Source organism: Pseudomyrmex gracilis, unplaced genomic scaffold, assembly GCF_002006095.1.
Source record: "Pseudomyrmex gracilis isolate BER0280 unplaced genomic scaffold, ASM200609v1 scaffold_35, whole genome shotgun sequence".
In the NCBI taxonomy this organism is placed as follows: Eukaryota; Metazoa; Arthropoda; class Insecta; order Hymenoptera; family Formicidae; genus Pseudomyrmex; species Pseudomyrmex gracilis.
This window is the reverse complement of record NW_018020619.1, coordinates 255,530-267,660: the sequence shown is the minus strand read 5'-3', so window position 1 is coordinate 267,660 and position 12,131 is coordinate 255,530. Positions and strand designations below refer to the sequence as shown.

At 37.4% G+C, this 12,131-nt stretch overlaps 1 protein-coding gene across 7 annotated transcripts in view; it reads right to left on the bottom strand.

The window, feature by feature from the left end:
• Positions 1–485: 485 nt before the first annotated feature.
• LOC109852765 (acetylcholine receptor subunit alpha-like) overlaps positions 486–12,131 on the bottom strand; it is a 147,103-nt gene continuing 135,457 nt past the window's right edge. For 5 of the 7 annotated variants that reach the window (XM_020424230.1, XM_020424234.1, XM_020424235.1 and 2 more), the window contains 4 exons: positions 3,017–3,163; positions 2,501–2,662; positions 2,095–2,344; positions 486–1,977 (listed from right to left, as the gene is read on the bottom strand). In XM_020424230.1, coding sequence (XP_020279819.1) covers positions 1,783–1,977; positions 2,095–2,344; positions 2,501–2,662; positions 3,017–3,163 — 754 coding nt within the window. In that variant the 3' untranslated portion in view covers positions 486–1,782. The remainder of the gene's footprint in view (positions 1,978–2,094; positions 2,345–2,500; positions 2,663–3,016; positions 3,164–12,131) is intronic. The other 2 variants (XM_020424231.1, XM_020424232.1) reach the window with 2 other exon arrangements.

Here is a 12,131-nt window from a genome sequence, read left to right as displayed (position 1 = left end):
TACTATCGGTTATACTTTAATTGTATAATAATATCTCGCGCGTATATATAATATATATATATATATATGTATATGTATTGGTTTTTTACTTCTCGTTATAAAATACAATATTTTTATTGAGAGACGAGACAGCGCGAGATGCATCGGCGACGCAAGAGCCTTGCGCGTGTCTTCCTCGTGAGAAAGAAAAGAACAATATACAACAAGAAATCATCTATATGTACAACAATGCAGATTTATTTACATCGTTTAGATAATAGAGAGCAAGAGAGAAACGCCGAGAAAGTTAGAAGAAAAAGTAACAGATGCAAGATATTCGCGCGAAAGAAGAATAGCAACTTGTAATAGCAATTTGTAATAGAAAGAGAAGATCTTATAATCGATTAGACATGTATATGTAGTTTATTTAGGATAGTGTTTGAAGAGTATTTGGAATATACATATTATATGTATATATATATATATGTATATATATATATATGTATATATATATATGTATATAATTACTTCGCGCCACCGACGCGCCATCGTCTCGTCCACTTTTTTGTTCATATATTATACCGGATGTTTTTTATGTACCGTTCTGATTTCGTTTATGAATATTTCGTAAATAAAATATCTTTTATTACTTTTTTTTCAGATCTTTTGTTCAATTCTTGGCATTAGTTGTGAAATATGATGAAATATGATGGCTCGGTCAAATGGCTGCGGCGCAAATGCGTGTTCTTTCGACTACATTTTAAAATCACGTAATTTTCTTCGAGTGTTCGCGATCCATTTTGATAAAAAAAGTTTTAACAACACGTTGTTGCGGTGTGTCAAATTTTTTAATAATAAATTGCCAGAGTCAGATCTAAGTAACAAGTCAAATCAAAAATGGCGGTGAAACAAAATCGAAACGGTACATAAAAAACATCCCGTATATATTCGTGTATAAATGCGTACGTACCTAAAAGTATATCTGATTATACACCTCGAGTAAGGTTACCCTCTAAGTCTGTGTACGATGAGCTAGAGTTATATGCGGTGATAATCTAATTAACTCGCGTAATGTGCGAGCGGCTTCCGCGGCCTACGTTATATAATAATACTAGTTACAAAATGTATGCTTGCAAAATGCGGTGTTTCCTCGAGCGAAGTATCGTTCACAGTTGGCATTATTACGGCTTCCCGCATGTTGGTTGCGTCGTCGCAAGAATTTTGCGGACACACCTGTAACGTCGTTAGATAATTAACGGGAAGATATTACCGTTTTAAGCTACGTTTGAAAAATGTATAAAACATGTTCTCTTTACCCTTAAAAAAAGAAAAGATCTTCGCGTCGTATCAAGTCGCAACAACAGTTCGTTTATCGATATAAATTTTAAGAGCGACAATTGCAAATTTATTTCATATATATATATATATATATGTATATATATATATTTATCATATTGAAAAAGGATATTAAAACCAATGTTTTTACAATTTTATTCGAACGATACTTGACGCTCGCTACTTGTACGCGCTCGGGCGAACGACTGGAGCTTGACCGTCTCCTCCTCCTCCTCTCAGTTTTCGAGACACTATATAATTAACTATACAGTATTTTACCGCGACGTTCTCGTCAGCCTGGTATGATTTGTTTACTCGGTTAAGTAGTGGCAGCTTCTCGTATTTAAGATTTACTTGAGCAGTATTATAATAGGTGTACGTAGGTGTCTCTCTCCTTCTTTCCGAATTCCTTCGGGTCGTCGGTCGAATCGCGTGAGCAATGCGCCCTTATTTGGAAGACACCGAGTGTTAGTTTGTTCGGTGGGGCAACACCACTGTCGTGGTCGCGAACTGACTGAACTTCTTGTCGATCGGCGTTCGGTCGTCGTAAAGGGTCGGCGCTTGCAGAATAATGCCCGCGGTGCCTACCAGTACCGCCAGGGTGAAGATCCAAAGGAACAATCGGTCCAGCACCATCGCCACGTACTTCCAGTCCTCCTTCACCTGCGCGGATTGTCGAACGAGATAATTTATTTTGACCGTTCGAACTTTGTAGAGCGAGAATCGCGATTCTCGTTTTTATCTCGCAAAGGTTTTGTTTTTTCTTTTTTTTTTTTTTACCTTAGTCGAGTCCTCCAACATTTTGGTGTGTTCGGCGATAAAACGCACGCAGATGCAGGACCTGTGCAGTTCCGGTGGGCAACGAGAATGCGAAAAGGCGGGCGGGCTTCGAAGCACGGGACTCTTGACTTCTTCCACCCCGACGTCCACGGAACCCGAAAAGTCTTCGCACTCGGTGTGCAGCTGCAGGGGTGGCAGAGGAGGACCGTGAATCAGGCAGCTACCTCCAAACCTCGCACCGTCTGTAAGACTGAAGCGAATGTGGTCTACGTTATTTTTGGGGAATTTTCTATTTCTTCATAAAAAGGAATTATTCGCATAACATTTTTGTGTTCACAGTCTCAAAAAAAGGGCGATTTTATGGCCAAAATTTTTCTCGACGCATTTTCTGTATTGTTATAAACACCTGGAAGGCGAAAGGTCTTCTTTTGACGAAGGACGGCTGTGGAATCTCTTAGGCGTGAAACGTCCTTCGCTATCTTCCTGAGTCGACGGGTGGTAAGGATAATAGCAAGTCTTTTCTTTTCCTTTGACGGCTCTCATTAGCACTCTGCCGGAAGTGTACCTGCTAAATACATAGACAATCGAGCGCGGAATTTTAATTGCGAACGCCGGAAAAGCAAACGACTGAGTGACTCGTTGTCGGGGAGTCTAGACTCGAATGCAAGGTAAACTTTCGTCAAGTGTGTACAGCGTTATTGTTACGACGCAATCTCTGCGTCTAACACGATATGTTGTGACTACGATTTTTAACACTGCGTGAGAAAAACTTGTTGTGGCACAAGCACATTTCAACTAATCGACTTATATTTATTTGTTTTGTAATTAATTTTAAAAAATTCTACAAATTTTTCTAATTCTACAAAATCAAACGATCTCGTACACAGTCTAATTATTACACAATTATATATTTTTTACTCACCTATTAGTTTCAAATTTATACTGAGGTCTTCGCATAACCAAGAGTCGAGGAAGAATGTGAATAAAAACTCTTTTCACCCAAGGTGCCATTCTGTGCGTTTGCGGCGAACGGAAGTGGACGTTGAGGACGACCACAGTTACGCATATACTGAGAACAGATAAAACAGAGAGACGGACTCATTTACACGTTACGTTAAAATACTTGAAGAACAATTTTAGCAACGTAATCTGCTATTTAGCTTAATTTACACAAGCAAATGTGAACATAGAAATATAATCCACACATTTGCATTAAATCGATGTTTCCAGACTCCGAACTAGAGCGTTTTGTATCCGGTTTGTACGACATAATTAGAAGACAAACTCTGCGGTGTTACTACACGGTGTTACCACACTACGCCATTACCGAAAATTCTAATTAAATTTTCCAACAACGCTCTGTTACAACCAACGGCAAGTTTAATCCGCGGTAAGTGGAAGCGCGAACTTTTTTTTTGCGCACGGTTTGAATGTGGATACAATGCAATTGTACTACTGCAATTACAACCGTACGCGTTCAAGCTCTTTGAACTCGACGTTATGAATGAGTTCTCCTTATCTTAATAAACGTTGTTTTTCGCTACAATATGTTAGATATTGTACTGTGATGTACCAGATTCGTGTTTCTTGATTATGGAATAATTTTAATTACAAATAAACGCGTGTGTAAAATAAAAACAAATGACAGAATTAGAAAGCAAATAACGTTCTTCTGTTTCGTATTTAGCCGATATTGACCGTTTTGCAAATCGGTCGTTATATATGTAATAGCGAACTCGTTCCGGTGAACGAAAGCAAATTGCTATCACGTATAACCGTGAGTCGGAAGACGGAACAGAAATGTAAATCTCTCTTACGAAGCTATTCATAACGCGAATCTGTTCAACGATAGGAGATACGCCGGACGGGTCGCTGGGCAAGGGACAGGCCGCGATTCAAAATTGGATTCACTTCCTTTGACACGGACTTAGATCCATCGGTTCATGCGGCTAACGTAGCCGGTGGATCTCTCACGTCTATTCGCTTTTTATCATTCTCGGCAAAATGTGTCATAATGTTCGCGTATATTCCCAAAGCCGTCTTCGCTCTAAATGCGTAATTCCGAGCGAACGGACGTGACAAGAAATATCATTTTCGGTACAACCTCGCGATCGCTAATCCGGAAAAAGAAAAAGAAAGACTCGAAAGATAATGTTCGTTTAAAGTTAATCTTTCTCGCGGACTGACTTCCAAAACAGTCTAGTCGGTCTGACTGGGTCTGTGAGACCCGCGGGACTTTAAAATCAAATATTTCTTCAAAAACCAATATTAAAAAAATTTTTTTGTTTTTTTGAATCAAAAATTTAAACAATTCTGCGTTGAAAAAAAAGAAAAACAAATTGAAAAAATCTCTATTAGTTTCGAAGATATAAGCGTTTAGAAAAAAAAACGAACTTTTAACTAGAGATAGCGGTTTGAAATTTTTGGATGGGAGACCCATGTCAGTCCGCGAAAGGTTGAATAATATTTTATTTGAAATATAAAAAAAAATATAGAAATATAAAAATCTATCACATTGTGTCATTTTTATTTGCAAAAATTCCCACATATGCGATATTTTTTTTCAACGTTTCAACTTAGCGGTCTAAAAGTTTTATCAGTGTTTCCATTGATACAAGCGGCATTCTTTTCAATTTGTCTCGCAATCACGAGAAAGCTTGCAACACACAAATACAAGACGTCTCAGAATGTTTCAGGATTCAGCTCCACCTCGGGTGGCTGCAGCCTCGGTAAACGTTGCTACTGATTAATGTGTCACACCTACCGCATCCTTGCAACGTCCAAAGCTATTAGGAGGTTTCCACACATACACACGTGTACACACGCATAGACACACGTAGGCACTCAAACAACGCCTCGCATGCTGTTGGCCCGATTCGCCAATTTGCTGACTCCTTCGTTTTCAAGGAGACTCTTCTCTCTCTCTCCCCCTCTTCCTCTCTTTTTTGTCGTCCAAGTAGATCGTGTCATCGATTCGCTCGGCATGCGACTTAAGATGCACAGTAATATTGCCGTCTCGAAGAAATATGTTCAACGTTCTCCGTGTCGATAATGGCTGACACTCGATACCCTCTTTCAAGCTTTAAAGACTTCACGTCTCGGTGTCACATTTGGCACGCCTCGTGCTTTACCAATTCAATTTCTAATTTCTTGTAAGAATCAAAGTGATATACGTATTACAAAATATTATATTTCCGTTGAATATTTTTCATATTTAAGCTGAGAATTCTAAAAACACATTATATATTATCTACTATATTGAAATTGTATATTTGCGTGACACTTCCAACAAACATTATGTGACAAATATTTTCTCTTTTTTTCAACGTAGTTATTGTTTGTTGATGAGTCAAATTCAAATAAGAAAACATAACTGACGACTGATCGCAGCGCTGAGAAAGCTCAGAAGGTTCGCATCCGTTGATCAGACAAGACGCCCAAAGAGATCGCGCGTCCCGAAATCGATTATAACTATATATTTCTGTATTATGTTAAACAACATTTTAACTTAAACAACTTTAAATTTATTTATATATAAATAAATAATCAAATAAAAACATCCTACATTCTTTTCTGTTTAATTTTAATTTCTTTTCTTTCTATGAAAAAATCTCACGAACAAAGAGAGAGAGAGGCAAGCACAGAATGTGAAATAAATATCAAATATCTCTATTTTTAACGAAGTATTTTAATAAATTAATGATTCCTGAGAAATCTGCGCGTTTAATTAAGTAAAAAATTTTTATAACTAATGCAGTAGTTGAACGAACAGTCGCGCGAAAGCGCCTCATTGTTACAAGAGACTTATACGCGCATTCATAAGACAGGAATCCTTTTTTTTTTTTAACGAGAGCCAGAATATGAAATATTTTCTTGAAAATAATAAGTCCGCGACTATTGCCGCACAATGTGACGCTTGACCAACTTCTCTTCTTTCTCTCTTCTTTTTTCTTTATTTTTCTTCTTCTCTCATTGAAGACCAAATCCGCCTCAAAAGTAAGCAATCTTCATCTCGCGCTCGTCGCAGCTCGACTTGGCGGCGTAATCCAGAGAAATATTGCAAATTCGAGAGCTGGCGGAAAGTAAAAAGCCTTTTGCTGTTCCGAGGCGCTCGCGGACGTGGAATGAATCGTGAAATCACAGGACGCTCCTCACTGATTCTCCGAGGAAAGGACCATTAAGTCTAGGATGCGCGTAGTCTATTGCTTGCATTTGCCAGTGTATATCTGAGAAGAAGAAATATGCTCTCTCTTTCGTCCGCCCTCGTGAGCTCGACGCGCGCTGCGCGAGCGTTTCCCTTCGCGCGTGATTTCCTCGCTCAAAGCCAATTCATAAACACACTTCGCACATTTGGAATTCTCTCAAATATATATACGTTGTTCTTCTAAAGAAAAAAAATTTCAAGAGTACACAAATATAAATATCTAAAGAGAAGAAACGTACATATTTCTTATACTGTTTTAAGCATTCCGATGATAATCTGCTTTATGCGTAAGTTATAGAGTTTTCTCGACACGTGCGTTTTTTTTTTTTTACAGGACGCGAACACGTTGAAGAAAACGCTCTCAATCTCCCTTGAATCGGCCGCGTCACGTCGGAGATGCGACGTGGTACAAATTTCCAAGTCGCTTCATCATCGTCGGCCATCAGTCACGAAGAAAAGAATGTTGCGCAGGACGGAAGCAGAGGGGTTCGGGATGGCTTTGTAAAAAATGTAAAATGGGAGAAAACGTGATGCGGAGAGAAAGCTTATGGAAAATAAATGTGAGAAGAAAGAGGAGGAAAAGGAAGAAAAAGATCGTCGGCTCTCTGGTAAGACGAGCGATTGAGAATTGCGGAGTCGCGCGAAAATATTATAATTGTGACGCACGCACGTTATAATACAATTACTCGGTGCGAAAAAAGGTCGAAAGACAAATGTCGAAAATGCAAACAATGAAAGCTTCTTTGCATTGTCAATAATTTGAAGTGAGAAGTGAAAGGGCGATGTAACGGAAAGAGGATGTACATGTTAGATACACTCTCTCAGACATTACAAACGGGATCAGAACTGTACGAATACAATAGGCTCTGAGCCAGATCGAACTGAGTGGAGGATGTAACCTACATCCGGATAACGCATTGCATCGACACACTTCCGACGCTCGTTTTCCTCTTGTCGCCGCGAACTCTTTGCCTTGCTTTCGACGCGGATCGAAATGTTGCCTGACTCACGCGCGCCGAGAATCGCGTCCTCGCGGGCTTGACCCACTTCGCGATTTTCACGTGCGACCAGCACGTAGCGTTTTGCGACCGTTCATCTTCGAGACGGCGACCACATGAATCCTAATCACGTTCGAAAAAGCCGCTCACATATCTCGGGCACGTAGACCGGGCAAGTGACCGGAAGAGAGAAAATCTACCGGACGCCTCGCTCGAGCTGCAACCAAGTTTCCCGGGACCATGAGATACTTCTCAACAAAGTTCCCGAAGAAAGAGAGAGAAAGAGAGAGAGAGAGAGAGAGAGAGAGAGAGAGAGAGAGAGAGAGAGAGAGAGAGGCGGGTTTAGATAAGTGCCGTTTGTTCGTTCTTTTTTGCCATCCGTTATATTCAGCCTGAAGATGCGAGAGAGCGATTAAAGTTACCAGGCAGCGCTTTATCGAGGGCGAGCAGCCTGAGAACCATCGTTGCATTTTGTAAACCATATTGCTAGTTGTGTTAACGCCAAGAAAAGTTGATCTCTTCGAACTTCTTGCCCCGGCGAAGTTTACAGTGTTTATTTATTTAACGACGTTATAATATTTCCACGTATAATATTCGTATAGATTTATTTTAGTATTTACAATAATTTGATCGACACGCAGAAAAGAAAGTACATGTCAATTATAATTAACAAAAAAGATAATTGTATAATATATATTTGAAGATATACAAAACTACAATCTAGCTCTTCAAACGTTTTCAAAATTAATCTTTTATTCAAACAGTATAAAATAATAGAATTTACAAATTATTTGCAACACTCGCGTGTACATCCATCCAAGCAAGAATTATTCTCTCTCTCTTTCAACTTTTTACATTGTTGCGAAGTTCTCATTTGAACTAAACATTTAAATTAAACTAAAGTTACTAAAGTGCGGTTTCTTATTAGCGGCATGCGCGGTCTACGTTAAAAGTTTAATTAAAGTTTCGAAACAGACACAAGAGAAACTTCACGTTTGTCGAATATAATTACATTGTGGAATCGTTGCAACGCAACAGGAAAACCCCTGAAATTCTGCTCGAAACAGACTCTCATCCAAACGACATAAGGAATGGTTCATTGCCGACGTGCAACCGTATCCTGCCTCTTGGCAAATATTGAATTCGCAAATGAAACGTAAACGTATTAATTCGGGTTAATGCATTCCGGTCGGTGTGGTCCCGAGGTATTTAGCGAAATTATTTATCGACCGCCGCAACATCTAGCAGGAAATTACAATGCACATTTCGGACTTCCAACAGAATTCGTTATGTCCTTTTACATAATTAGAAAGATAACGTGTGTATAAATCGGAGAGAATTAGTATCTTTCCGAGAGATCTCTTTGTACAAAATAGTATACATGATATATTTGAAAAAATACTTATAACGAATGAAGCTCGTAAAAACTTAAAAAAAAAAAAAAAAAAAAAAAAAAAACAAAGTTGAAAGAGACAAATGCGAGCCAATATACGATGTCGAAATGTGTAAATTAGTATTTTTATTCAATTGGTATATTTTATCTTTTATTTTTACCTTTCGATTTCAACATTTAGATCGCATCATCAGCGAATTAAATAAAAGAGAGGGAGATGTACTAAAATACAAATAAATTACAGAATTATTTAAAAAACAATAAACTAAGTCTTACCGTAATTAAATAAATTAAAATTACATTAATTTAAAAGATAAAATAAATAATGTGTTTAGAGTGTAAAACGATTGTCAACTAAGTCAAACATTTAAATAATTTAAAAAAACGCAAACAAAATATAAAATCCAAATAATAAAAAAATAAATAAATAAATAAATAAATACTTTTTGCCAAGAAATAAAATCATCGTAATCGAAATAAATAATTACACACTAGTGACAACGGAAAATCAACTATACATCATAAGATTTCAAACTAAACCAGAATAACTTTCATATAGTTTGCTTTATAAATGATGTTCCCTCCAACATAATCTCAAACAAAGAGATACATGTAGGTCAAATTCAAGGAAATCTAATAAGAAAACGATTAATGTTTATATTGCTTTAACAAAGAGAAGAAAGAATTTATATTGGATTTATATTGCTCTAATAAAAAGAAGAAAGGTCTAAGCTGCTCTGTGTCGGACATGATACTTATATGACACATCAAGATTGTTATGCTTAAATTCTGAACAAGCAAAGTTGTTTGATGCTTGTTTGATGTACTTTAAACATACTCGAATACTTTTGTATGCGGAAAACAAAACAGCGACGTTCTCGCAATTCAAGAATCGCGAAAAAGTTTGCGATGTTTCCCTTCCTTGTCGTTTAATGCGCCGATCGCCGTCGTAATGGGCCCGCCGGTCATGGGAGTCCGAGTTCCGAGAGAACTTGTTCAAAGTTCGGTCCTATCAGTAGCGCGCGCACGTACAAACTTTTCGCGTGCGCTAGTTTTTTCTTTTTGTCGTCGTTTTTCTGTCGCGTTGTCCACCGTTGTCCGACCGGACAAAATATACAGGGTGTCCCAGAATTAGTATAACATCTCTCGTAGACAGGTAGAAGAAGTAAAACTAAGTCGATAAGTCCTATATCATTTTGCTAGATTCGCAATAGTATTACCGAAATTTTAATTACAAAGATTTTAATAACAAAGATCCGCGAATAAGCGTGCATCGGTCTGTCTTACGTGCGTAGGACAGCCCGGTGCGCTTCGCACAATTACATTTTAATATGTATATGTTATAGAGAGAGAGAGAGTATATGCTGTTATATTAGCTCCTCCCATATGCTGCTACGAGTAACACCGTAAGCGCGCGAAGCGCACTGGGCTGTCTTAAGCGCATAAGACGACCTGATACATGCTTATTCGCTGATATTTGTTAATTAAAATCTCGGTAACTATTGCGAATCTAGCAAAATGGTATACAACTTTTTGACTCAGTTTTACTCCTTCTATTTGTTTACGAGGGATGTTACACCAATTCTGGAACACCCTGTATATATCGCTCTCTCTCTCTCTCTCTCTCTCTCTCTCTCTCTCTCTTTCTCTCTCTCTCTCTCGGCTTCTCTTTTATTCTCCGATTCTTTCATTTTTCGCATCGGCGCGACGCAGTCGCCGCCTAAGTTTCAAACCTGTTCGGAATAGTTTTTTGGATTCTGGTTGTATTAAACGCAGTCGGACTATAATGTTTTTCAGGCCAGTTTCCGCGCGAGGTAATAAATCCCGTGCGATCGCCATTGAATATTTAACGACATGTCTCCCCGTAGTATATTCGTGAGCGTTATTGCGACATCTACCTATAGAGATCTCTCGTAAACTCATTTAACGCGTCGCCATTCTGTAAGCGATCGATAAACTGATTATAAGACTTAGTAAGCGAGCAATAAGATATGTTTTCAGTGACACATGACAAATTTCAAGAAAATATAATATTATAATATAATATCTCTCATCAATATTATATATAAGAATCGAAAATAATGCATCAATTCGGAGACACAAACAACTTTACATTTACATTTACATGTAAATATCTGTGTATATATAGAATAGCAAATTGACCAATTTACGGAAGGTCATCACTCTCTCTGATGACAAGAGGAAAGCATATTATCCGGCCTTCAGGTGATCTTTTTGTAAATTTTTTTTGTAGTCTATGATTTTGTATGTGTGTGTGTGTGTGTGTTACAAATCTTAGTGATTTAAAGCAATTTCTATTATTTTCTTGAGAGAAACAACCAAAAAAAAAATAAAATTTATAAAAGTACAGAACAGGAACTAATCGCGTGTGATGTAATTCAGAAAATTTCACAAGATTCTTTGATTGCAAGAGAAAATAGAGATTGCATGTCTTAAAGGATCGGAAAAACTTCTCTTTAAATTAGAGAGAGAGAGAGAGAGAAATGGTTGTTGTTTTTCATAGATTTCCTTTGGTTCAGGAAATTCGGAAGGAAGTGACGAAGAGAGATGTTGTCGAGGTAGATGTTCTAAAGAAGCATTTGATCAACGTGTACCGGTGAGAATGTTCTACTTTTTGTGAAGAAAAGAGTACGAAATTCAGATTGAGACTTAAAATATTGATTAGTAATGTTAGTAGAATTATTTTTGCAAGTTTCCGCACTACTGTGACAGTGTTTACTGAATTATTGATTATCATCTTTTATTACCGATTATTACTTTCTAAAACGTTGTTCTAAAATTATAAGGTCGTGGGTCAGCTCCGTTTTGTGGGAGAGCATAAAAGAGAGACGACCTGATGTTTCAAGAATCTGTTTTGATTGTTACGAAAACAACGCATTGTTGCGGTTCTTTTGTTTAATTACCAAAGTGCAGTTTATTAAAATATAAGTTACATATCTAATTAATTTCAAATTAAAACCTCAAGTTACTTCTATTACGTATTATAGTTTGATCGATAATCCTTACTTATTGCTTTTGATTGTAAATTAATGGGATAAGAAACAAGATAAACAAATGTGAACGGGCTCCACGATTAATTAAATGCTCTTTGTGGCCAGACTGAAAAAATGACGACATATTGGTCAGACTGGGTCTGTGAGATCCATGCGACTTTAAGATCGAATATCTTCGCGAAAAATCAATATTTTTTCAATTTTGTTTTTTTGAATAAAAAATTTAAACTATTCCGCGTCAATAAAAAAACGATTTGAAAAAATCTCTATTAATTTTGAAGATATAAACGTTTAAAAAAACTTAGTTTTTTCTAGAAACGCTGATGCGCAATTTTTGAATGGATCTGAGAGGCCTGCTGGACTTGAAGTGTTACTTATATACGTATGTATATAAGTGACTTCTTGTGGATTAATTTGCAGGTTTGTCT